Source organism: Babylonia areolata, chromosome 18 (genome assembly GCF_041734735.1).
Source record: "Babylonia areolata isolate BAREFJ2019XMU chromosome 18, ASM4173473v1, whole genome shotgun sequence".
Taxonomy (NCBI): domain Eukaryota; kingdom Metazoa; phylum Mollusca; class Gastropoda; order Neogastropoda; family Buccinidae; genus Babylonia; species Babylonia areolata.
The window spans coordinates 14,513,512-14,540,687 of NC_134893.1; the positions used below are offsets into that span (position 1 = coordinate 14,513,512).

Sequence of the window (27,176 nt, forward strand, 5' to 3'; positions counted from 1 at the left end):
GTATGTCTGAAACAAGAAAGAGGAGGCATTAGTATGGTGTCACTTACTGTCCTGCAGCAGTCGTTGTCAAGGCCCAAGTTGGTAGGTCTGAAAGTGTGGTTCTGTCGACTCTGGAATGGCCACACCCTCATCTGCTCCACTGGGTATCTCTGTGACAGAGCAATATGTTATTGATAGTGAAAGCAATGTTTTATAAACAGACATCCTCTTACCCTGTTAAGCACCTGGTAGAATTTTGCACAAAGAATATACAAGTTTATCATTTCAAAATTTAAACATAAGTAGTTCAGCCCTGCCTGTGTGAGAATGTTTTGAGTAAGGGAGAAACAAAGAGACTGAGAGAGCAAGAGAGAAGGAGAAGGCGTCTCATCCCTATCACTGATTATGCTGAGTTCACACTTGCTGGGAGGCTGGCATGAAATAATGTTCACAAAATGGCTTTTTGCTTCCTGCACCATGTCCTTGCTTCCTGATCCATACATCAGTATCACAATATTTAGTCAAACCAATGATGAGCACAGTCATAACAATGATTCAGTTTTTTTTCCCTCCCTGATATCAATTACCTGATCATCACTGCTAACTATGCATGTTGTGCAACAGGGAATGGGGGAGAGAGAGAGAGAGAGATAAAGACGTACCAAGGCATCAGAGAGCATGTCCATGAGCTCCATCAAGGTGGACTGTTTCTTGACCCGGAATGTCCTGCAGACAAGACGGCAGACATTTGCAAGGCATACCAGCAGACACCACTAACATCTCATCTGCACTCTGCTCTGCAGGGGACAAAGTGAGAGGTGGAGGCCACCACTGTTTTACACTGCCGTACCTACTCACAAAGGGCAAGATTCAATAAGTTACCTTGTGCACACACTGGTATGACAGATACCATTTTTTGTTGTTTTTTTCCTAATTAAAACCAAAACTTATCATTTCATATGTAATGTACTCCACAATGGATTCAATTATCCATGGTAACCGACTTTAGGCCATTTCTAATGCAGTATATCTAACTGTGTATTGCTGTGGACGCAGTCAGTTTTATTGTTGAATGCCTGAACCACATATTTTAAACAGGATGTCAGACCCCTGCCGGAGTCTGCACTAGTTGGGTCACGGTTAAGTATGTGTAATTAAACAGGCTTTTAAATTTTCACCAAGTATCACAATGAATCTGAAGCACATATTTCTCAGATATTTTATCTCATCAACTTTCTCCACTGTAACACACTTCAGTCATACACAGCCAGTGTTACCAGCAGGAAACAATACGGTGCTCTCAGATAGAAGAAACAAATGTTATTGTCATGGTTTTTTTAACCCCTTCACCGCTAGTACGTTTTGCTATAGCCTATGCTGAGAAAATTTTCAGAAAAACAGGAAAAACACACCAATGATTTTAATTTGCTTATATTTCAAAAAGTACTGAAGATAAGTGCATAAAAGTATATATCAAATGAAAGGAAAATGAACCAAGATTTTGTTTTTGATACTCATATGTTCAAATAATGAGTCAATATGACAGAAAAATTCCATAAAATGCATTAATAAAAAAAATTTGGACTGTCATTCCATCATTTAGGTGATACAATATCAACCAGGTTATCAATCAGTCTTTCTTGTGACTGTTGTGATCAACCACACACACTGTCAAGGCTGAGCAACAGTGTCCAGGTGCATAAGACTCCAACACAGTCCACACAAAGAATGAAAAGGGTGTACTCACCCAGGATCTATCGCCAGTAAAAACGCTGTGTGTGGTACTTGCAGAAACAGTCTTCAAGACACAGTGCTGGTTTGCTGGGGCAGTCTGGGCAGTAGAACCTCACATCCTTTCTTTCAGCAGACTCTGCACCTCCTTTGTAGTCAGGCCTTCTGTGGGGTAGGTGGGATGACATCAATGAAGTGTTGTCCACACAAGACAAACAGCGTGGTCGTCTTTAGCAGTGTCTTTGGTCTTGGTCACCAAAAATCATGGCAATAATTACATCCTTCTGGAAGTCCAGGAGTGTACTGCTGTTGCCTGCGTTTTTGTAGAGGATGTGTGCATTCAGCATAGCAATTTGTAGAAAATGCACACACAGCTATTTGTACCACTTCAGGGTTTTCCTTGTGGCATCGTAGGGCTGCAGCTGTTGGTCATGAGGGTCCATGGCACCTATGTTTTTGTTGAGATCCAGAATTGCTGGAGGCTTGTTTACTGCCCTTTGGTCTTGGTGCTGGTCTTCAGCTGTAGGTTTGTGGCAAGTTGTCAACTCCAGATGGTCCAGGATCAACACATGATCATCACCATGCTGCATACCTGAAACACATTGCATAAAAGACTAAATTTGTTGGTTTTTTTGGAGGGTTTTTTGTTTGTTGGTTTTTTTAACATATAAAAAGATCATGAAATGGTACCGTTTTATTTCTGATTGTTTTCAGAAGCTGAAATACAAACACACACACACCTACCCCACCCCCCACCCGGCCCAAACCCCCAAAACACACACACACTGAAACTGGTTCATGGTATGCCACACCCCCTTCATTCTCTCTTTCTCATACAAAACAAAATGACACACACACACACACACACACTTCTGCAAGTGTTGCATTTACAAAGTAATTTAGGTATACAATTCTGTGTATCATTCTCTGATTTCAGTTTTATAAACATCTCCCCCCCTTCCCCCACTCCCTCTCTCTCACACACACACACAACAACAAACCAATACACACCTAGGAACGAACACACACAAAGCTCTAGGCGAGTGACACACACTGTCATCAACAATGAGCCAGCCAGCTTTGGGCTGTAATGGTCACACACAGTACCCACGTGACTGACACTCTCTCACTCACACATACTGATCAGTGACTGACGAAGCTACTTACCACAGCTAACACATTCAAAACACACACAATGCAGTCATATTCATTGTTAAAACAAACAGAAAGCAAATAATAAACTGACAAACCTCGTAAACACGGACCTGCATCTTGAATCAGTTGAGCTTGTCTATCCTCAGTTTCGTCAAGCAACTCCACATCCCACCCCCCTCCACTGTCAAAATCAGCGTCTTCGGCATCAACTTCACGCAGTTCTATCTCATTCAGTCCACAATCTTCATCTCTACTGTTTGCATCGCGAAAGAATTCTTCGAATACAAGTACAAGTGTTGGGGTTTGTCTGCGTTCAGCCATGGCTTTGCAAACACAACTTGAGCTTTGTACAAATTTGCAAAACTTTCGCCATAAATATGACAATCCAATGAATAATTTTAGCTTATGGAACTCAGGAGATAAAGAGCTCTCAGGGGAGCTAATTTAATGGTTAGCAGACTGTATTTTCTGTAATGTGGGACTCAAAACATAGAACGTTGTAACATGACGTACGGCGCACGTCAATACAGCATTGGTGAGCGACATTTCATGACGTACGCTGTACGTCAACAGCGCAGTCAAGAGGTTAAACATAAAACATTGAAACGGAATTCTCATCAATGTGTTCACCCCATTAATCAGAATCATAGCACACATAATTTAATGCCCCAGGTAATGACCAATCCACAGAAATGAGTGGAATACATAGGAATGCGACCAGATACTTTTCTCAATCTGCTAGAGTTATGTATAAAAGATTCAAAAAGGCAGCAAAACAACATTTTATCTTCTTTGACAAATACGACTGATCATTCCTGCACAGCAATAACTGTTTCTTCGTCCATCATGAATATCACTGAGATTCAAGCTACTGATACCACTGAAGAGTTCCGTGCCTTGGACCAGCCATTATATGCATTTTGTTTGCACTCCAAAAACAAAAAGCTCGCTGGTGCTGGCTGGCGACAGCTGGTGACCAGTGTAAGTGCTTATCCATTGTGGGAAAGCGCAAAACGATGTGCTCACAATTCTGGGACCAGCAGCTGTCAACAACTGGCTGGGCTTAGTATGAACATAGCCAAAGACAGCCTAAACCACAGGTTTCAGCAGTAGTTTACTACACAAGGACTGCCACAATCCAAACGGATCAGACTTACCTTGGAGTGACCTTGTCTGGGTCATACAGGTCATGTCCCTGGTGGCCGTTGAATTCATCTTCCAACAACACTTGGACGTTCATGTACAGGTGTGCTTCATTCCTCTCCTTGCGTTTCTGGGTCTCTATCCTCCTGCAGGACCATGGACATCATATGGTGAGCACTTTCAGTTTCCAAAAAAATTACTTACTTTTTTTTCTTTCTTTTTTTATATCAAAACATTTTCAATTCTTGTTTCTCTACTTTTTCTTTTCTTTCATGTAAAGCTTTATAAAGTGGGTTTTACTCTCTTCAGTTTCTGAACCAATCAGCATTAGATACTTTTTACGGACAAAAAATACTCTTTCCTTGCAAGGGAATTTTGAGGAATCAGAGATAGTGAATAAAAAAAACAATCCAGCACAAAAACAAAAGGAGATACAGAAAGAAAGTAAATGTTTTCGGGAAGGAAAATGAATGCGGATTCTGGATCTGAGCTGTTTACCCAATTATTCTGATTGTCAATAACTGTTCAGGCATTTAACAGCAAAGATAACTTTTGTGCAACAAAAAAAATATCTATATCCACACGCATAGAATGACATCTGAAAAGAACAAAACACAACTGGAAACAGCATGTTTGTTGTCAGATTATACCTGCAGAAGAAAATAACATAGGCCATAAGTTTAAGATAACAAATCACATCTCGTTTATTCTGGAAGAAAGAAGATTAAAAGAAAAAAACAACCAAAAGTATCCATGGTGATGTGCTTCTCCCACAATAAGCAGTCCAATTTTAATGCAGATAAATATTTCAATGAAAAAAAAAAAAAAGGAAAATGTATATGGGGATTGATGTAAATGATGGAAATACTCCCCTCCCACTTACCTTTCTTCTAGCAGCCTGCTGGTGAGGGACTCTGGAATGTCACTTTCTTTGACGTCTTGCAGAACACTACCTGCAACATTAGGTAGTTCCATCATCATTCCAGTCACATTTTCCTGTCCTATCTGCATCAAGCACAGGCACAAATGAACACCTTGATAGTACAGAGTCATGCGATAAATAATAGAAAACAAACTTTGAAAGCTAAAAACAATATGGAATGAGTACTGGAGAAAACTTAAATAAGGTTACATTTTTCAATGGCCAAACAGGCTACATTTTCAGAGCACCTTTCTCTCTAAATCATATTTGTACTGTTGCCAGTTACGGAACCTGCCCCCAAAACAGAAGAAAAACAAAGTGGACATGCTCATGTTTCTTTGTTATTTTTTTTTAAGCACTTAGTACAGGCTTTATAGCAAAACAGAACCAACAAAGGAAAGAAAAACAAAAGAATCCGCCTTACCCACTTGACTTTCTCGTATATACACCAACATGTAAGCGTTTGTACAGAATTTGTGAGCGTATGTGTCGTCATCCCCACCAAAGTTGTTGTTGATGGCCTCCTGCTTTGGACATCTGGAGACCACATCGTCATCAAACTTGCACCACTGGAACAGACACACAGCTGCATAAATAAAGTGAGTAACTGTGGACTGGGAGTAAGACACAAAGTCAAGCACTAAAAGCAGTTCTTGTGTGCCAAGCTTCTTTGAAATGCCTCTTTGATCTCTCAGATTCCAAATGGATTTCTCTGCTTTGTCCCGTGAAAACTGACAAAATGTAGAAAGCAGCCTATGTACACTAATCATACCGATCAAATATTTTCACATCAAGGATATGTAATAGTGTGTAAGACAGTACCTGCACGTGTTTTGTGTTCAGCAAGAAAGTTTCATTTTCAATCATTCAACATATTTCTTCTGAAAAAAAGAAAAGAAAAAAAAAGAAGAATTTCTTGAGCAAAAAGAGGCCCACACCATGGTGCATTAACATTTTAGAGAAGGCCTTATAATATCTATCATAATGTTAAGTCTGGTGTCCCTTTACGCAGTTGTTCCCAAGAATAAACTGTTACAATTACATACATACAAAACAAATACATCAATGAACAAAGAATAAAAGTTAAAAGACTGAATCACAATATTTTGAATCTTGACCAAAATTGGAAAACAAAGAAGCAGAGAACCAAGACAGCAACAACAATGCACCAACAATAAATGTTCTCACAGGAGAAATATTTCAGTTATTCATTTCAACTGATATCTATCGCTGTATTTGGTTTTTGTTTAGCTGCAATGAGGCAAAGAAACTGAAAGGTGTGATAATTGGCTATTTGTTCTTCATTAATCACAGAAAATAAAATAGAGTCGAGGGAATACAAAGAACACAGTCAGAAAAAGCCTGCATTCCATGCTTTGTACAGACTGAAGGACATGTGCTAAAAGTGTGTATACCCTGCCGTTCCCCTTGGGGTTAATGTAGACAACATAGTGCCCCCCATGGTTGTCTCCGCTGTGGACCAGCACAGCATGCAGGATGTAGTTGGCGTTCGTTGTCTCCTTCTTCCGCAGAAAGTCATCCAGGTTCAGCCTCTCAGGGAACTCAAACCTGCCCACACACAACATTCACAATTATTTTCTTTTTCCAATGTCTGCAACTGGGCAGCTGAAAAGTTCTTATCAGAATCCACCAAAACTTTGAAGTTTGGTTCATTCACTTGCCAAGATTCCTTACCCCCCACCCCCCCCCAAAAAAAAACAACAACAACAAAAAAAAAACAAATGTAAAAACTTACAACCACACATGAGGGTAATCATACAGACTTGCATTACTTTTTTTTTTTTTTTAATCATGTTTTAATTGAAATTCCTGCAGTGAGACAGAAGAACATGCCAGCATTCTGACCTTTCCCCAGTAAAAAACATCAATAAATACAAAAAGATGTCTTCATGTCAACCCCATATTCCATGATCATTACTAAGTTTTATTTTGATGGTTTTGTCTTGTTCAGCCACAGAATTTATTGCTCAGTTTCATCAATATGTTAGCAATGACACAATCATTATAAGTCAAACTGTCAAAGAGCGCTCCATCAAAATTCAGCTCTTGGTAAGCTATCAGGAAAATCACTCTCACTCTCATTGCTGGCTGAGCCTAGTGAATCAGCCTTTGCATTCTTGCAAAACCCATCTGTGGCAAATTCAACAGATTGAACCTACCTGTCATTGATCTTGATATTCGTGTCTGTGACTGGGTCATACATGAACCTCATCAGATGTAGGTGCAGGACAGGAGGGAAGCTCAGAAATATCACACCTTTCTCAGAGTCCTGCAAACATACACATAAATAAATATAGCACATATTTTTTTTGCTTAAGTGCACGCAAATATACAGAATAAGAAACAGATAACTGTGTGATGACCTGATCACACAGTTCACACACAAATAAAATCTTTTAACCCCGTTTCCTCATGAAGATAGTTGAAGACAGTTTGCTGAATAATTACAGCCTTGCAGATGATGGGCCCCAATTGAGGCCCTACTGTTTGCATACGTTTCTGACAATGGAGCCCGACTCGGGCTTTATATCATTTTGAATAACTGCAGTGCCACCTAATTTCCATAATGACATTGTAAGCTAAAAACATCTTAACTGACCTTTCTACTCTCCACTGCATCCAGTAAATGTTAAGTGTGTTGTTGTGCTCATGAGCAGGAGAGTAATTTTTGAGGTGACTGGTTCACATGGACAAGAGCATATCAACAACGGCATCTGACCCAGCTTCTTCCCAGTCACATGGCAGACAAATGTTTCAGATGAAGGAGCCCGATCAGGGCTTTAAAATGTTCTGAATTCAAACTATTTTAAACTCATTGTGTTTTCTTGGATTCATTTTTAATTAATCAGTATGTGATTTTTTTTTTTTTTTTTTTTTTTAAACTAACCCATATAAATAAGCTGTCTGTGGGGAAATCAGGGGAGCAAACTGACTTCACCAACATACATGGACTGTGCGTGCACATGGTGGAAGTTAAAAAACAAAAAACAAAAAAACACTGCTGTTCTCATCAGAAGATTTTGTGATTTCTCAAAAAACAACAACAGATGTCTTTCACATAAAGGGAACAGTCGAGTCAGTGCTCTTGTGTAGACAGAGAAGTCAAGAGTGTATGACTACAAAAAAATTATCTTATGGCAATATCACAGGTCAAATACATACCTTTGCAACTGCCAACATAATCTACAGACCATGCTTCAGACTTGTACAATTCAAAACCATTCTAGATGTGCCTGTGCAAAATTCTTTGTGAAGGGTCTTGTAACAAACCTATCACTATGAGAATAACACTCCTTGTTTAAAGTTAGGAAGAAAAAACAAAACAAAAAACAACAACAAAAAAACATGTTCCGAGGCAATAACCCTAAAAGATCACATCACACTGACCTGCAGACCAAACTCTCCAGCATCATATTTGTTCTCTCCATCCAGCGTTTCCACTGTCACATACTCCTTGAAAGACTCATGTACTGCCAACAGACAAAAAAAACCTTGACAAGACAACAGAAGGATTTTGTACTGCAGACAGACATAAAGCTAATGACATGACAAGACAACGAAAGACTGTTGTACCACTTACATATATAAAGCTCATGAAAACTCCACAAATGTCAAATGTGTCAGATCATTGTTTACCAGCCCTAAATTTTGTTTTGTTCCGCTCTTCTAGAATTGTCATTAAAAAAATCTAGATCTAGTTAATGCAAACTAAAGAATAAGAAATATCTATTCTGTAAAGTATGGAAACTTGTATTCTCTAGAAATGAACAAACAATTAGGCATGGAGATGAAATGATTAACAAATAGTAAAGAGTGGTAACTCTCTCAATTCACAAGGTACACAACTTCAAGTCAGTGCTGCTTATGCGACTGACTCAGCTAGCACACAGGTAAATAAAAGGTACATTGGAACAAACCCAGACACTTCTTCAAAAAAGGAAGCGCTGGGCCTGTCCTAAAACCGATCATCTAACATGTGCACACAGCAGCAAAGACAGAAGAAATGTGCAAACACAAATAAGCTTTTATTCAAGACTGGCATAGAGCCTCTTTAATCCTGAACAAGCTACACAGAACACATGGACAATACAGAACAAACACATATTCATTTCCAGTTGAAAAACCACCGAGGCAACCATGTATTGTAATCATACCTCAAGACAAAAGGTATCAGAATATTCCTTTAATACAAGAGCCATCTTGACATAAATAAATAAATGTATGTCAAAGAAACATCTTTTAAAGAATCCACTGAAAAATATTCAAAACACCTATATGAAAAATACTTTGCATTTCATTTAATTAGGTACTGTTGGGAACATATCTCTCTCTCTATCTTAAAAAGTGAACAAGTCTCTCTATGTTCCCTTTATCTTAAAAAATCAAAAACTACAATAAAGATGACAGGTAAGTCCTTAAGTTCACCAAAATAATTCTCATGCACACTTACCATTTTTCTTGCCTTTCACGTTCAGCTGGATATCAAAAAAGGTTTCCTCCCTCTCTGATGCATACTCTACATTCTTGCACTTGATGTATGACTGGAAAGAAAAGTGGATAGGTCATATAATGTCTCTTCAATTCATAAAGCCACAAAAACAGTTCAACAGTTCTTGTGCATTCAACTGTTCAAGCTTTTTATTTTATCTTTAATCTGATACAAAAAGGAAATTTTCTTCCTAAAATTACGTTTTAGAAACATACTTACCATGACTCACTAGTGCAGACTCCAGCAGGGGTCTGATTCCTGTCCTGTACAAACTACTACCCGCCTATGCGGAGAAAACAAAAGTAGCTACGGTCGATAACCTCCCAATGTAGGTTACCTCCCCTGTGCATCCCTGACTTGCGCCCTCTTTTTCCGGCAGTCATCTTGACTCCTGATCCTGTGCTCTTCATACGGCTAAGTTTTTTTGTATCTCTATCGATTCTTTGACACTCATGTTTTGTATCTGACAAAAACAGTTTTGGCTTAAAGTGTAAGATGTTTTGAAGACATTTTGTAGAATTGGGAGTGTGTATATAGCCTTCAGTGATAAGTAAAATGTTGTGAAACTCTCAAACTTTATTGGTACCCCCATGGAAAATATAAGGCAATGAGAATAAATACATGTAAAATTTAAGTCTTCAAAAATTTACACAACACACATTTCCCATAGCAAATGCATATTTCTAAGCAAATGAAATTACTGAAAATTCGACAAAAGAATGAATGTGTTAACTTTCTGTGTCTACCAAAGTTGCTGAACTCAAAGACAACAAGAGAGGCAAGGCCTTCAAGACTGACTTGTGATACGCTTTAAAAAAAAATCCAAGCATTTTATGTATTGAGTAAAATGTCAAAATGTAATGTTTAAGATGAGAAAGATCAGTTTAAAGCAAATTAACTCCCCTAGCATTAATTCCGGAGTAATTTCCCTTCTTTACCATCTGCACCAAAACGTTTGCAAAATAAATAAAACTTCCATGCTTAGCAAAAGACGTTCCTGTTTGAACAGAAAATGATAATAATGACTGCTCTTGTTGTTGGGTCAGAATATTAGATCAAAGTGCCAAGTTTAGAGAATACAAAAAATATAAATGTAACAGTAAATGCAGTTTGCATATAATTAGGCTTCATTTTTTATTTTTTTGTGCCCATCCCAGAGGTGCAATATTGTTTTAAACAAGATGATTGGAAAGAACTGAAGTTTTCCTATTTTTATGCCTAATTTGGTGTCAACTGACAAAGTACTTGCAGAGAAAATGTCAATGTTAAAGTTTACCACAGACACACACACAGAAACCAAACACCGGGTTAAAACATAGACTCACTTTGTTTACACAAGTGAGTCAAAAACAGAGGACAGTACATGTCCTGTTCTCTCCAGCTCTTCATGAAGTGCCAACCAACAATGAGAATTCACTAACAGAGCATCATGGAATCAATTAAAATGAACTGTTGGTAAGACAGCGGTTTGTCTATCACACAGTCTCTTCTGAAAACAAAGTGGCTTTCAGATTCCATGTTATTAACTATTCTTTCAACCTCTCTCAATATTTTACAACAAAGTGAAAGCTTTACTCTAAGTCTGTGCCACCCATCTTCTTTTCCTATGATAGTATGAAGTCTGTGTAGGCATTAGATTTAGCATGGTACTTGTCAAAAATCATTTAAAAAGAGACAGCAGACATAAACAACAGTCTTACCAGCATTTTGCCAGCAAAGAGCTGAGGAATGGTTCCTTCCACACAAGTTCCCTTCATCTTGTTCTCTATGTTGTCTAACAACTGCAACAAAGCATCAAAAACATGTTAACTATGAGGTACTGGCCAAACCAAGATACAAATGGCTAAGCAATAGTTGATCACAGAATGAAGTGCATGTTAAAAAAGCTGCACAGCCCAAAATATACTTTTACAAAAACACTAAACCTTCAACCAAATTTACATATGTTAATGTCTTTTCAATTAAATGCATCAAAATGACCACAGAGTACAACTTTTCCAGACAAAACAATGATTATTTTTATTACTAGACACTTACCACACGGCATAGCTCCTGTGCATCATGCTGCATAAAGGAATCTAAAGACTCCCACCTGTAAGAGAGAAAAAAGTAAAAGATGAAAGGACCTTAAGATTTTCTTTTTCCCATTAACCCCTTGGCTGCCTATATGACAAGATAACTCATCAGTTTAAGCGTGTACGCTTCACTGCCACAACGACGAGAAAACTCGTCATCAAAATATTCAGACTTTTCCCTGGTTTGCATTGAGTTCACTGACAAAAATACTGGTAGCTTTAGCTTGGGGAATCTTTCTAGATTCTATTCATGGCTAGAAACCCCACTACAACATGATGCAGTCCTTTATTTGAATGTTTTGGTTGGGTTACTGCCATAGTTTTTGCCTGGCTCCTTTTCAAGCTTGCTCAACAAAATGTCGGACACCGCACTCAAGACATGCAATTGTGGTGCACTAAATCAACCAAGACTGCTTTCTTTAGCTGATGCTCAGAAAGAATTGAAGTGTAAATTCAAAGAAGAAGACAGTGAAGAACTTTTATCGGACGATTTGACAGAAAATAAAGGGAGCAATAAAGAGACTGGCTAAGATACGATTATCAGTGAGTGAAGCCAGCTGTACAGCTGTAGCAGGTGACAGAAAGTGACCAATTATTAGCAGGACACAGTGTGAGCGATTTTCTTGGCACTCAGCCAACACGGTCAGATGAGAACTGGCCAAAGTGACCATGTGAGATGGGTGAAGAGGAGGAGGTGGAGACCGAGGGGGCATGGCCTCACATCACAATGCATTGTGTATCTCTTTTTTTTTTTTTTTTTCTTTATTGTGGTTGTTCTTGTATAATTTGTGTCTACAGGTATTATTCATTTGTCCAGAAACATGACATTTTCGTGCAAATTACCTGACTAATGTTTGTAATGAACAAGTTGAAAATGTGATAAAAAAACAAAACACTGATTTAAAAACAACAGCATGTTACTGAAAATATGTAAAATTGGAAAATGTCATGTGTTTTGTATTCTTTATTCATTCACCTTTCAGAAAATTTTTTTTTTTTAATTTATGGGTCTTTCTCCAATAACAAAGAGAACAGAAATTTTTAAACATATACCCGTTTTTTGTGAAAAAACCCTGGCAAATAATTTCACTTGAATCCTATTTCCCTGGCAGTGAAAGGGTTAATCCTCTAAATCAAAATATCTCAGAAAAATATGAATAGGAAAAAACAAAAAAAGAGCACAAAACTAAAAAGATAATAATAGCAAGAAACACATGATCAGAATAAACAAATAATAACAACAAGAATAATAATAATATAACAACTAAGAATAGTCATTGTAATAAATATTTCCACAGTAAACATCCAGATATGTTCAAAATACTTTAGGCGACTCAGAAAAATAACTTTTTGGAAGCAAATGAGGAAAATAAACCAAGAACACCATAACCTTTATGTATTTCCAATTTTTTTTTTTTTTAAGTGTTTCCCTCTGGGAACATGAACCTACTGCTTCTGGAACCAAGCACAGAGGAAAGTCTATCTCCCAGTCTGTCTGGTAACAGATTGTACTAAGATTGTTACCGAAACATATTCTCTTTCTTCTGGCCTGCATTTCTTTCTTCTCATGACAGTGATGTTGAGTGAATGGATACACAATCTACAACCCTGTAAAAAACTGTACTTCACAAGTTGACAGGAGATTTTCATATGCCAATTTAAGCATGTGACAATGAATCTACAACGGCCCGCAAACACTGCTATGAATTGTCTGGGAAGCCAAATCTTGTCAAGATAAGGGTCTGAATGAATCAAGCAAGCCTATCACTGCATATATACAAACATAATATGAACAACCAAAACACTATGGCTTTATAAAAATTGGCACCAGCAGGTTCCAAACCAATCTCTAAGACAGAGACTCACCCGAAAGACCTGGTCAGCTTCTTGGTTCCCACAGGTTTGTCACTGAACTGCAGCTCATAGAAAACCCTTTGTAAAGCTAGAGGCACACTGGTAATGCTGTCATCTCCTTCTGTGGGCATCATGTACACTGCCTGAATATCAAGAAAAAATATAACACCACCATCACTGTCTTTTCTACTTTGGTATATCCTACTTCAAATGTAGTCCCACATCCACAAAACATTCATCTCAGTGAAGACTGTATCAAATTCTGAACTCTCAAGTAATTACAAAACAGATTACCACAATGACAAATGAAGGTTTTGAGTTGCGAAAAATGGTCTGCTCATTATTATTTCTGTTTTAAAGATATCTACAAAACGTGCGCTGAGTTGAAAAGAACCATTACATTTTTTTTTAAATATCAGATTTCAACATTTCCTACTTCCGAAACCTCTTTCAATATCACTGTATCAAACAAAGTTGGAACTTCACTTTTTGCTTGTCATTTTAATTGATTAACCAGTTGAGTACCTATAAGACACCAGCTGAGGTCCTGCAAAAAGTGTTGCCATAGTGCCTGAAAGATGTCCAACGATGTTCTGCATATATTCTGATTTTTCCTTCACTAGAGTTTGGTTCAATGCACATAAACAGACTCTGAATGGTTAGTTTTATGTGTCTGGATTATGAAAATACTATTTAAATGAGTATGCATCAGGTAGAAGACCCCTTTCTTCTCAATAATAAATTGCCAAAAAACAACATTCAGCCTGCTAATGCCGACTGGTGACAGTGGACTGAAAAAAGACCCTCACAACACAGACTGCATTGACTTTGTTTCTGTTTTTATAGATGATAATCTGAATCACAACACTGTTGAGGAAACCAATCTGCATGCACAGCAGACACTCCAATAGGTACAGGCAAACCCAGGCAGGCATAAAGAAGTACTCCAGACTATCGACATAAACAGATACAAATGTGTTTGAAATGGAACAGTTCATGGGTCTGACTTTACTGATGGGCATGATGATTTTTTTTTTCTTCAAGAAAACTTATTTGACTGAAAGTATTTGACAATCACGTTTATGTTATCACTTACAGCATTCACACTGAATCATGTATGTATGTCTCTTTTTATTGTGGTTATTCTAGTATAATATGTACACTTTTAATCCATTTGTCCAGAAAATACTATATTACTGTGCAAATGACCAGACTAATTTTTTTTATGTATAAGTTGAAAATCTGACAAAAAAACAAAACACTGATTTCAAAACAAGCGCATGTTTTTTGAAAAATACAAACTTGGAAAACATAATGTGTTCTGTATTCTTTATTTGATTACCTTTCAGACAAAATATACTTTTATGGGTCTCTATCCAACTACAAACCCACAGAAAGTTTTGAAAATATATACCTGTTTTTTGTGAAATAACCCTGGCAAACAGATTTCACTCAGATCTTATTTCCCTGGCAGCAACAAACTTAAATATACTGCCACTTCATTAGACTTTCGTCAGCCAAACTGGAGCTTATTTAATAACTTCAGGAATGATAGCAAACAAATTCCAAAATGTTCGTGAAATGGATAACATTTTCATCTCAGTAGCATTACACATTCACGTTCCCTTTCACCAAGTTTTAAAGTCTGCCTGCCGTTGCTTCCAAATATGGTTTAATGCTGGTCAGACACCAGTAACCACTTCAAAAATTATGTTCAAAGTCAGCAAGCTCCAATTACACTAGTGTATTCTACATCAGAAATGGATGTAACAGAGCAACGTCTCAGAGTCAAACAATACACACTAACTGAATAACACAAAATATCAGCAGATTTGTAGCAAGAAACCGTTTCCTTGTTGTTACAGACAACCTCAGCAGCCACCAGGCCTGATAAAGGCACTATCGCAGAACATTTCGGTGTGTTCTCACGGTGTAGCTTCATATCAGTGGGTGCAATATCAAACTGATGCACTTACTGCCAAGACTGATGTACTTACTGCTAAAGACTTAAATTTTGATTTTTCACCACACCAATAATCATAAGGTTCACTTACACCACATACACAAAATTTATCACAATAAATATTTTCTTGTAAGCATTCTCTTTTTTGCTCACCCGTCTCAGTTTGTTTGTGAAGAAGAAAGTCTGCAATAAGGAGTTCATGTAGCAGGTAGCCCCTTGGTTCTTCAGACCAACAAAGCCTGTGTGTTTCTTGGAGTCCCAGCTGTAGTAACAAGGACAAAATACACAACTCATTATTGCATACCATCAGAACCAGCTGTAGTAATAAGGACATAATACGCAACTCCAATACATATTATCAGATGGAGATGATAGAGATGATATTACCAGTTGGAGATGATGGAGATAATTCTTTGGTACTCTGGCTTTAGATCCCAGATCTAAATAACGCATACTAACTGCAGCCATGAGGTGTATTACTGCAGGCTGGATGCAATTCCAGACATCAACTGATACAAAGGTTGTTTTTTTTATTGTGTTGCACTTACTTCAGTGAAAAGTGTTTGGACTGTGTGTGTGTGTGTGTGTGTGTCTGTGTGCATGCGTCAGTGTATGTGTGTGTATCCACACTGGAAGATCTTTCTTCGATGTCATGGTGTTAGGTGATCGTGATTAAGAGGCAGCAGCCAGTGCAATTGACATCTTGGTGCTTGTCCACAAACTTGGTCAAGATGGTACACTTGCAATTTTCCAATTATGCGGAATGCATTGTAAAAATCCATGTTTATGTCCGGGACACCCTTTAAATTCCTAGTCTTTTATGGGACAAATCTGGACACACCGGGAAGGCAGGCATGTCTGATCATCATTTCATGCTTGTGCTTCATGAGCTGCTATACATGTGCCATTACTTACATGAAATTTTCAAGATGTCACTCCTGATGTCAGTCTAGACACACAGTTACTACAAGTCTTACAAGCTGGAATGGCTAAATGACCTCTAGGCCTAAACTTCAAACATGTCCTCCCTTTGGTATATCAGTATGAACCTTCATTCCCCTTATCTACCCCCCCCACCCCCAACCCCACACCCCTAGTGGAGTGATGGCCTAGAGGTAGCGCGTCCGCCTAGGAAGCGAGAGAATCTGAGCATGCTGGTTCAAATCACGGCTCAGCCGCCGATATTTTCTCCCCCTCCACTAGACCTTGAATGGTGGTCTGGACACTAGTCATTCGGATGAGACGATAAACCGAGGTCCCATGTGCAGCATGTACTTTGCGCATGTAAAAGAACCCATGGCAACAAAAGGGTTGCTCCTGGCAAAATTCTGTTGAAAAATCCACTTCGATAGGAAAAACAAATAAAACTGCACGCAGCAAAAACAAAAAGCATGGGTGTCAGTGTAGCGACACGCTCTCCCCGGGGAGAGCAGCCCGAATTTCACAGACACAGAGAGAATCTGTTGTGATAAAAAGATATACAAATACAAAATACAAATTTCTGTTCCAATTCACAATCTATTCTATGTTTTTACCAGACTCCATGAGGAGCATCAGCCATGACGTGCACCTCCAGTGTGATTTTGTCATCCTCTATAAAGCCCCTCTTTGGATCCAGCATTTCCTGCAACACATGGACACCCAGCCTGATCATTTCATCAAAACTCTTTCTATCTGCAAGTAAACCTCTTTTCTTCTCCCACACCAAACACAATTCACGTTTTCTTATTTAAAGTCAATATCACTTCATCAATAAGTTTAGTTCTATTTCTCCTATAGCAGATCAAAGTGATGAATTAAAATGGACAAAATAGGAAGAAGCTCAGAAGAGGAAGAAGAAAAGAACTGAGAACATGAAAAATAGAAATCAAACAATAACAACAACAAAAGAATAAGACTCACATTCCAAGAAAAAAAGTGACTGAACCCCCAGTCATTCTCCTTGCAGTAGAATAAGTGCTGGATTTCTGAAAACAAAGAAAACAAGAGGTAAAGCCTTTAAAACTCACTTGTGCTTCATGCTTTATCCAGTAAAGGAATCACAAGGAGAAGAAAAAAAAAGACTAAAAAAATTGTTAGAAAGTATTCTGTATTACATATATATCAGATATATCAAAAAGACTGGGAGAAAAAAAGCAACAACAAAAAAAAAAAAAGCATGTAAACGGGATCGAACCATGCCTGTTCAGTTCCTTAGCAAGAAGACTAATCCCTACTGCTGTGGCGCATCTGATGTCATTCAGCAAAATTAAATATTTAAAGCAATGCTGTTGTTTTCTTTTTTGTGCAATAAATAGACATGATTGTATTGGATTTAATAACGCCATTTAAATCATGCTCTTTTTTTGTTTTTTTTTATAATTCTATCATTCTTTTATTTCGGCGGTAGAGGAGACGTTGCTATCACTTCAAGTTCATCGCAACATATGCATGGTAGATCTCTAGATCTGCACAGACCAGCCTACAACGGCCTGAAACAAACGACTGATTCAATTTTTTCTTTTATGTTCATTCCAGTTTATTCAGTGTCCACTTTAGAATATCTACATCAGTATATGCAGTAAATACGTTGACGGTGTAGTTAGTATCACTGCATGTGTTCTGTCTAGAACCTTTCCCAACGGCTGTGAAGGCAGAAGAGGATGACCAAAGGGCAGGGGCAGCTCTTATCCTTGGCTGGAAGTCCTCCTTGGAGACGGAACTCCGAAGAAAAAACCTGCACCTGTCGAGGCCGTCCTACACATGGCAGCATCTGCACCTGTGGGACTGTGAGCATCGGTAGGCGAGAGAGTGGGGAAGGGACTGCACAACTCCTTTTTACTAAAAAAAAAAAAAAAAGTCACCTGTGCTTGTCAGGCAACCAGGCTAATGTTGGAATGACAAGCTAGCCCTTTAACACTCAGCTTTCCCAAGCCCTGCGGCGATGGAGAAGTGGTAAAGGGGACAGGCAGAGGATGCTGCTAGCAGTTCCTAGTCACGACTGCACGCAGGCGGCTGTGGGGTGATGGTCGTCCGCCGTAGACTGGGGCAGATGCGGCGCCCATATCCTCCCACAGTGTCAGAGCAAGCCCTTTTTAGGGACAGCACTGCTCTCCTCACATAGGGAAGGGGAGATAAAAGGATCCCAGCAAACAAAGCCTGCCTCGCCTAGTACCTAGTAGGAAACCGCACCTACTTAGACATCCAACACTAGTGGTTGAACACAACAGAAGAACAAAACGAGGAGTCATGCCCTGACTCTGGGTGCCTGGAATGTTTGCACCCTTTTAGACAGAGACGACAGACCAGAAAGGCGCACAGTGCTCATTGCTAGAATGCTTGATCGCTACCAGGTGGACATAGCAGCCCTGAGCATAACCAGGTTTGCCGGTGAAACCCAGCTGGAGGAAGTCGGAGGGGGCTACACCTTCAACTGCATTGGGAAGCCAGACAGCACCCCAAGAACCTCAGGTGTGGGCTTTGCCTTACGAACCAAACTTGCACGACAGCTTGACAGCCTTCCATGTGTGATAAACAATAGGCTGATGACCCTGCATCTGAAGTTGTCCGAGGATCGCTTCTCCACAGCCATCAGCTGCTATGCCCCGATGATGACCAACTCTGATGACATCAAAGAAGCTTTCTACGAGGAGCTCAGCCGCACTATTTCAGTGGCTGATCATCCTTAGGGATTTCAATGCCCGTGTCGGCGTGGACTTCTCCTCGTGGCCAAAAGTCCTAGGACAGCATGGCACCGGCAAGTGCAACTCCAAAACTCCAACAGACTGCTTTTGCTCTCGCTCTGAGCGCAGCATGGACTAACCATCACCAACACCCTCTTCCAACAAGCGGACAAGTGCAAGAACACATAGATGCACCCCCGCTCCAAGCAATGGCACATGCTGGACTATGTGATTGTCTGGCAGAGGGACAGAGGTGATGTTTCCATTACATGCTGCATGAGAGGAACAGTCTGCTGGTCAGACCATTGCCTGGTAAACAGCAAGATGAACATCAGACTTGCACGCAAGCTCCAACCAGCAAGGCAGAAACCCCCTAGGAAGCTGAACATCCACCACCTCCCTATCACCAAGGACATGCTACAGCAGCACATCCAAGCAGCTCTCAAAGAAATTCCTGCATCGACTGATGTAGAAGAGGTATAGAGCACCTTCAGAGATGCTGTGTACACAGCAGCAGCTGACACACTCGGCTTTGTACAGAAGAGCCACAAAGACTGGTTTGACAAGAACGACTCTGGAATCTCCAAGCTCCTGAACACACTGCATATACGCCACCACGACCACATTTCCGATAAATACTGCCAGAGGAAGAAGAACCAGTTCTTGCACACCAAGCAACTTGTACAGAAAAGGCTGTGTGAGATGAGGAACACCTGCTGGGAGAGAAAGTCCGAAGAGCTTCAGTCCGCTGCTGATGCTCACGACATGAAGACCTTCCATGAGTCTCCAAGCTGTGTATGGGCTGGGAGTCACAGGATCAACCCCTGTCCAAGTCTTGGACCAGACCACCCTCCTGATAGACAAGAATGACATCCTTGCCCACTGTGCAGACTTCAACACCCTTCTCAACAGGGACTCATCTGTATCCGACAAGGTAATTGCAGCCCTCCCACAGCTACCAGTTAATGACTCGCTAGCTGCCCCTCCCACCAAAGCCGAGACCCTGAAGGCCCTGAAGCTGACAACGTCAGGAAAAGAACCAGGAGCGGATGGAATCCAGGCCAACATCTACAAGTATGGAGGTGAGGTGCTGACAGACAAGCTGACCGCCCTGTTCCTCCTAAAGTTCGGCTGCCCAGAGAGCCTAATCCAGCTAATTGCACCATTCCACGATGTCATGCAAGCGCGAGTACAGGAAAATACTGACATGTCGTATCCGTTCCCTGTGGTAAATGGAGTGAAGCAGGGCTGCGTCCTGGCACCCACACTGTTCTCCATTCTTTTCTCTGCCATGCTGATTGATGCCTTCCAAGACTGTGACCAGGGCATCTACATTCAGTTTCGCACAGATCAGTGAGATGGCAAACTTCTCAACTTGTGGCGACTCCACGCCAGGTCCAGGGTGCTTGAGGCACTGTTGAGAGAGTTCCTCTTTGCTGACGACTGCGCGCATGCTGCACACACCCATGAGGACGTGCAGTTCATTATGGACAGGTTCTCAACATCCTGCAGTCGCTCTGGACTCACCATCAGCCTAACCAAAACTGAGTCCATGTACCAACCAACTAGCTTACAAAACACCAGTGCCCCCCCCACCCCCTCCCCCCACCTGCAATCAAGATCGATGACACAGAGATCAAGTCAGTCGACAAGTTTTCCTACCTGGGCAGCGCCCTATGCAGCAACGGAGTCCTTGATGCTGAAGTGACGCTGCGCATCACCAAGGCCAGCTCCGCCTTTGGCAGACTCAACAACAGGCTGTGGAACAACAAAGGCATCAGGCTCAGCACCAAAATCAAAACCTACAGAGCTGTTGTGCTGATCACCTTGTTGTACTGCTGTGAAACATGGACGATGTATCGCCGTCACATTCAACAACTTGAGCAGTTTCACCAGAGATGCCTACGAAAGATCCTAGCATAAAGTGGCAAGACAGGGTCTCTAACCTCCAGGTCCTAGAGAGGAGTGGCCTGCCCAGCATCGAAAGCCTGCTGATCCAGTGCCAGCTACACTGGACAGGACACGTTGTCCACATGATAGACAGCAGGACTCTGAAGATGCTTCTGTATGGCCAACTGAAGGAAAGCCACAGTGAACTTGGAAGACCCTGCAAGCACTTCAAGGACACCTTCAAGACAAACCTCAAAGCCTGTGACATAGATATCGCTTCCTGAGAAACTGATGCCCTTGACCGCTCTCGCTGGAGGATGCTGTGCTCTAGTGGCATAAAGACATTTGAAAACAAGAGAAAGCTGACCATTAAGGAGAAGTGTGAGCGAAGGAAGCAGGGCTCAACTTCAAGAGAAAGCTGGCCATTAAGGAGAAGTGTGAGAGAAGGAAGCAGGGCTCAACTTCTGGAGACGTTTTGCCTGCAACACCTGTGGGAAGTGTCGTGCATCCAGAATCGGCCTCTTCTCCCATATAAAGACACACACCGACAGATAAGCCTGCCTGCCTACTTATCCGTTGGTCCGACGGGAGACTTCATCATCATGTGTTCTGTCCAGAATTTGTACTTCTTTCCCTTTAATTGTGAACAAGAGAGATGAGTTCATGTCGTCTTCTTCCCAAACACTTCTGGCAACTCAGTGGGAAGCGGTTTTGTTTTGTTTTTTTTAGAATTTTCGGATTTCAGAATGAATCTCAACAAAATAAACCGTTAATGATCCAGAAATACGGCTCAATTCTGGAGACTTCCAACCTATTATTGGTATGACTATGAAGATATTTTTTCATACTACGTTTAAGCCAAATTTGGTAATGGCAGACAAAGTATTTCCAGAGAAAATGGCAATATTAAAGATTACAACAGACACACAAACATACACACACACACACACACACAAAGACAACCGAACACCAGGTTATAACAAACTCACTTTGTTTACACAACCTTGTCAAAAATTATGTTTAATCATATAAACATTATCTTTTTCAACTAAGAAATTAAAACAATACATCATCATCCAAAATGTAAACATCTTTTGCTTTCTAGTCATGGAAACTTATTTTTGAGAAAAGAGCTGTGAGCTGAATTTCAACAACAGCAAATGATCCAGAATGAGGATTTTGCCACAACCAAAATGTCAATAGACATTTTCTATTCAATCTTATCATTGTTCTATTAGATTCTATACAGATAAAAGATGCACATACTGGTTTTGTTTTCTTATCTCTGATGTTTTGGGTTTTTTTAAACGTTACTGGGATGTGTAAGGAGGAACTCAATCCTGACATGTCAGCCACAATATTAAACATCAATAACATCAAACTCAGGTACTTACTACGGCAGAATGGCTCTGTGTCTGGTCTGGCATTCAAGAGACGGAGTTCTGCACTGGCATTGCAGGACCATGATCTGCATAAAGACCAGTAAGCCAGGTCAAAAGCTCAATGCATTATTAAGTATTAAGAAACAAAACTTCATGATCATTAAAATGAGACTATGTGCTTCAAATAAAGCACTCCTGTCCACAAATACTTAAATCTGATTAACAGTGAGGTTGACTTGATGTCCACTGAATGAGGAGATTATAAAAAAATAAAAATGGAAAAAAAGGCAACACACTGCTCAATGACAGGCCCCATCTTGAAATAATAGACCATTTGACCTCTTCTTCGTTAAATTAATCCGATAAAAAATTCTTTTATCCTTTTCAATGGACTTTTGACCATTGCCTGGACCCAAACATCATCCTGCTGTTCACAAATGCATTATTATCCATGACAGCATTCTTTTCTGCCTTTGTGGTACTGGTGTGGAGTTTTCAAAGGTTATGTGCAATAAATGCTCAACAATTGCTATGTGACGGGTGTCTGGACACTTTGGTTGTAAGACATCAATTACACTGTTATTGCCTCCTGTTTATGCTATTTTTCCAGTGATTGAAATAACTTTGCCATGAAAAATAAAATTTAGCTTGTGTAGAAAATAAAATGCATGCCAGTAGTTTGTGGGATGTTGGATCCAGATATTTTAAAGAACTACGACAGCAGCTATTTCCATTGTGGCTCGCAAACATTATCAGCTCTTCTAGTGCTGTTTCTATCATTCATTATTTGATTTATTCAAGTTTCTCCCAATTCATGTTGTTTCCATTGTGATTCTGTCAGCATGTTGATTACCATGAAAAGTATACTCTTCGATGTCACAAAGATTTAGTTCAATTGCGAGCTTTAAAAAGTTAACATTGATCATTTCTCCACACACAATATGGCTGCAATAGTGCTGTCTGCAAAATATGACATCACATTGAAAAGGTCCAGTGACACATGTATAGATTACGATACACAAGAACAGAAAAGCAAAATGTGTTCAAGAAGAAAAAGGACAGTTTTATTCTAACCAACAGAGAAGCAAGCCAAGAAAACTCACTGAAGAACTAACTGATGGTGATTGGATGGACTGGGTGTTCGATTATCAGGTTTAATTTCAATTTTCAATACTCTGAAGAACCCCATTTATATTCTCTTACAGTTACATTAAACAGACCTGTCAATAAACTATCTTACATTTAGCTCTTTTTTGCAGTTCTCAAAATGAAGTATACTCACTTCAAGTACGCTTAACTTTTAATCTGCATATATATTATGAGGATGTGTAGTAATCACTAAGAATTCAGATAAATGATGAATGTGGGACATGTCAGTACATTTGCCTATGTAGCCGAGTCAAGAGTATATAATTAGTCAGCAATATCTTGCACAAATTGTCTTTTTTTCTTCTAGCGAGTGTAGCTATAGAAGTTTCCATTATCATTTATGATTCATCATGTTTGATACAGTCATGTGCTAAACATAAACACTTAGAACAGGAGGTTAAAAAACATCAACAAAAAAAATCCACCAAACACAAATACACAGAAACAAACTTACGTGGACTCAGAATCTGCATTGCACTGTAAGAAAAAACCAAGACTTTTCTGACGCTCAGCATTTTGAGTATTCTGCCGTGGCATCACCATGATTTTCCTGAAAACAGCAAAATACACTTAAAATGTCCGAAATCTTCTACTTATTCCTTTGTGGGCTGCAACGCCCACGTTCACTCATTTGTACATGAGTGGGCTTTTACGTGTATGACTTTTTAGCCCACCATGCAGGCAGCCATATTCCATTTATAGGGGTATGCATGCTGGGTATGTTCTTATATGTTCTTATTTCCATAACCCACTAAACGCTGGCAAGGATTTCAGGGGACTTAATGTGCGTATTTGATCTGCTTGCGTATACACACAAAGGGGGTTTAGGCACTAGCAGGTCTGCACATATGTTGACCCAGGAGATCGAAAAAATCTCCACCCTTTACCTACTAGGCGCAGCTACCGAGATTCGAACCTATGATCCTAAGACTGAAAGCCCAACGCTTTAACAACTCGACTATTGTGCCCATCATCCGAAATCAAGACATGACGTCAAACGTTGAAACCTGCCAGGGTGTAAGATTAAAACTTACCTGAATCTCTGGTCACAAAGAAGTAGTGACCGTGAAAATGGTTTCTTGTAGCCAAGGAATGAAAAAATTTTCACCTAATGTTTACATTTCATAGGAAAAAGCCAATCAAAACTTGAACAGAAATGTGGGTTCACCCTGACAGGGTAGTACTGAAAAATTTATTGCTACAGCTATTCAACTGAAAATTCTCTCTGATAATAATAACTGGACATTTATCAGCGCTTTCCTCATTGCACAAAGCGCTGTACAATCCACACACACACGCATACAAAAACACTCAGTCCTCAACCCATAATCATGCACAATAAACATATATGCACACACAAACTTGTACGTACAATACACGTATACATAAATATATATACATACATACATACATGAATGCATGCAGCCATCAATACATATGTAACATACATTCAACGCACACATAATTCAGTGTGACAAATGTATATACACAATCAACTAATGACTTTCATGTGTGAGAGAGGGTCTAGAGGAAATCCAGCTGGAAAAGTAAAGTCTCGAGGTTACATTTAAAGGAAGGCAGTGAGGGGCTGTGAAGGATGTGGTGAGGCAAAGAGTTCCATATTTGAACAGCAGATGATGAAAAGGCTTGACCACCCTGCTGTTCTCTTTTGTATTTTGGGACATGGAAGGTTCTATCATTAGCAGCAGAGCGAATAGGTCAGGAGGGTACATAGAATTTAAAGATGTCAGAGAGGTACTGGGGTGTAGTTCCAGATACGACATGGTAGCAGAGACAGGTGGCTTTGTATCTGATTCTTTGCTCTAGTCTATGGGTAACCAGTGCAACTCTTTTAGAAGGGGTGTGCAGTGCACAGATCTTTTTGGTTTACAAATCAGTTTGGTGGTGGAGTTTTGTACCTGCTATTGTGGTCTGATAACACATAACACATGTGCAAAAGCATGTACAATCATAGGCAACGCATTACAAGGCATTAACTAAGCATGCATATTGAAAAATCTCAATTTGATTTTCAGTGCTTTTCAAAGTTTGTCATAAACTCCAACCGTACCTAATTTTCCAGTTATTACAGTATTAGTATTACACAAACTTTGCGTATGAATATCATTTAATCCCTCTGTCCCCTGACAGAAAAATCCCAAGGGGACTTCTAAATCCTATATGAAGGAAAGTAACTCCTCACTGAACTCACATACCAAACAAACAAACAAAACGAAAATCATATATATAATAAGGCATTATTTATTCTATTGCATAAGACTGTTCATAATGTGCTGAAAACATCATAGTCTTACATATGATATGTAAGTAAATTAGGAACACTTTAACTGATAAATGGTTGTGAAGTTATGAACTTGTCTTAATCTACAAGTTCATGTTGTAAAATTCTTTTCTTTTTTTCTTTAAAAGTTTTAAATATTTCAAGTACTGGGTGTCCTTATAGAAATAGTTTAAATACTTTCAAATAAACTAATCTGCCTAAAAACAATAAGAAAATATCCAGTTTTTATTTTCATCATGCATGTTACAAAAATTGTACACAAAATCAGATTCTGGACTAAATACTGATAAATACAAACATTAAAGAAGTCTATTAAAAAAGATAACCAGTATCATGGCATTCATGGATAACCAATGACTTTGTGGACCATGAAATACAAAAGTTGAAAAGTTTGTCATAGTCATGATACTATTTGATAGTGTGTTAGCATGGCTCATTTTAGACACCTGCTCACATGCCCAGCCACTCATGTCACTTTGAACCCAAAGTTCATCAATTAAACTCAAAAGTATTCCCTTTCAGTTTATTTTAAAAGATAATTTTCCATCTGAAAAGTTTACCAGTTCAGTGCCAGAGAACTTTGTAAAAAATAAAATAAAATAAAAAGTGCTCTCCCCTTTTCCTGGGAATTTTGAGGATTCGGGGGTAATAAATCGCAAAAAATTCTAGCACAAAAGCTAAGGGTGATAAAGAAAGTAAACGTTTTTGTGAAGGAAAATGAGTATAGATTCTGCTTCTGGGCTCTTTTACCCAATTGGGTTGATTGTAGATAAATGTTCAGGCAAGTAAAGTCAAGACAATAATTTCTGTGCAACAAAAAAGTATTTCCACCTCTACATAATAACATCCATAAAGAAAAGAAACAAAATACAGCTAGATATAGCATGCCTATTGTCATATTATACCTGCAGAAGAAATTAAAACGGGCAATAAGTTTATAAAAACAAATCACAGCTCGTGCAGACATGTAAGTATATCATTTTCCCAACAATGACAAAGGTGGGTAAAGTCAATCTAACAGGTCAATCACCGTCTCAGAAACTGAGCTGGCAAGCTTCTTGACAGCTAAAAGCATTCGGGAGTGTGAGTGTGAAGTTCTCTGATGACATTCACTCCTTTCAAGTTGCACATGGGCCGATTAAAGAGTCCGATGTGCATCCGGCTTGCCACCTCTTCAAACAAGTCAACCATCTGAATCAGCGAAAAAAAGCGTGAAAAACAAAAAGCACATGTTTCACGTCCAAAGCAGGTGCCACCCTGCATTTCGTGAAAATCGTGGAGCATTGGTGGTTATCATCCTACAGTCTGTATTGAAATGTGAGCATACTCATTCCTAAAAGCCACACCCCTTCATGAACTCTGGCTGACATTCAACCTCTCCTCCCCTTCTTCCAACGCTCACTGCTCGTATTCTCTCAGTCATAGCCACTTGTTCAAAAACGCTGTCTGACTGGATAGA

General features: G+C 39.5%; 1 protein-coding gene across 4 annotated transcripts in view; it reads right to left on the bottom strand.

Annotated features, from left to right (window-relative positions):
* The window catches only part of LOC143292496 (ubiquitin carboxyl-terminal hydrolase 7-like), a 52,176-nt gene that overhangs the window by 16,464 nt on the left and 8,536 nt on the right, over positions 1–27,176 (bottom strand). For all 4 annotated transcript variants that reach the window (XM_076602836.1, XM_076602835.1, XM_076602834.1 and 1 more), the window contains exons 4-20: positions 23,870–23,965; positions 22,279–22,352; positions 17,235–17,299; positions 16,868–16,956; positions 15,486–15,594; positions 13,382–13,512; positions 11,478–11,532; positions 11,141–11,221; positions 9,402–9,492; positions 8,339–8,421; positions 7,111–7,220; positions 6,346–6,499; positions 5,355–5,499; positions 4,892–4,961; positions 4,023–4,154; positions 642–705; positions 48–149 (exon numbers count right to left, since the gene is read on the bottom strand). In XM_076602836.1, the coding sequence (XP_076458951.1) occupies positions 48–149; positions 642–705; positions 4,023–4,154; positions 4,892–4,961; positions 5,355–5,499; positions 6,346–6,499; positions 7,111–7,220; positions 8,339–8,421; positions 9,402–9,492; positions 11,141–11,221; positions 11,478–11,532; positions 13,382–13,512; positions 15,486–15,594; positions 16,868–16,956; positions 17,235–17,299; positions 22,279–22,352; positions 23,870–23,965 (1,651 nt within the window). The remainder of the gene's footprint in view (positions 1–47; positions 150–641; positions 706–4,022; positions 4,155–4,891; positions 4,962–5,354; positions 5,500–6,345; positions 6,500–7,110; positions 7,221–8,338; positions 8,422–9,401; positions 9,493–11,140; positions 11,222–11,477; positions 11,533–13,381; positions 13,513–15,485; positions 15,595–16,867; positions 16,957–17,234; positions 17,300–22,278; positions 22,353–23,869; positions 23,966–27,176) is intronic.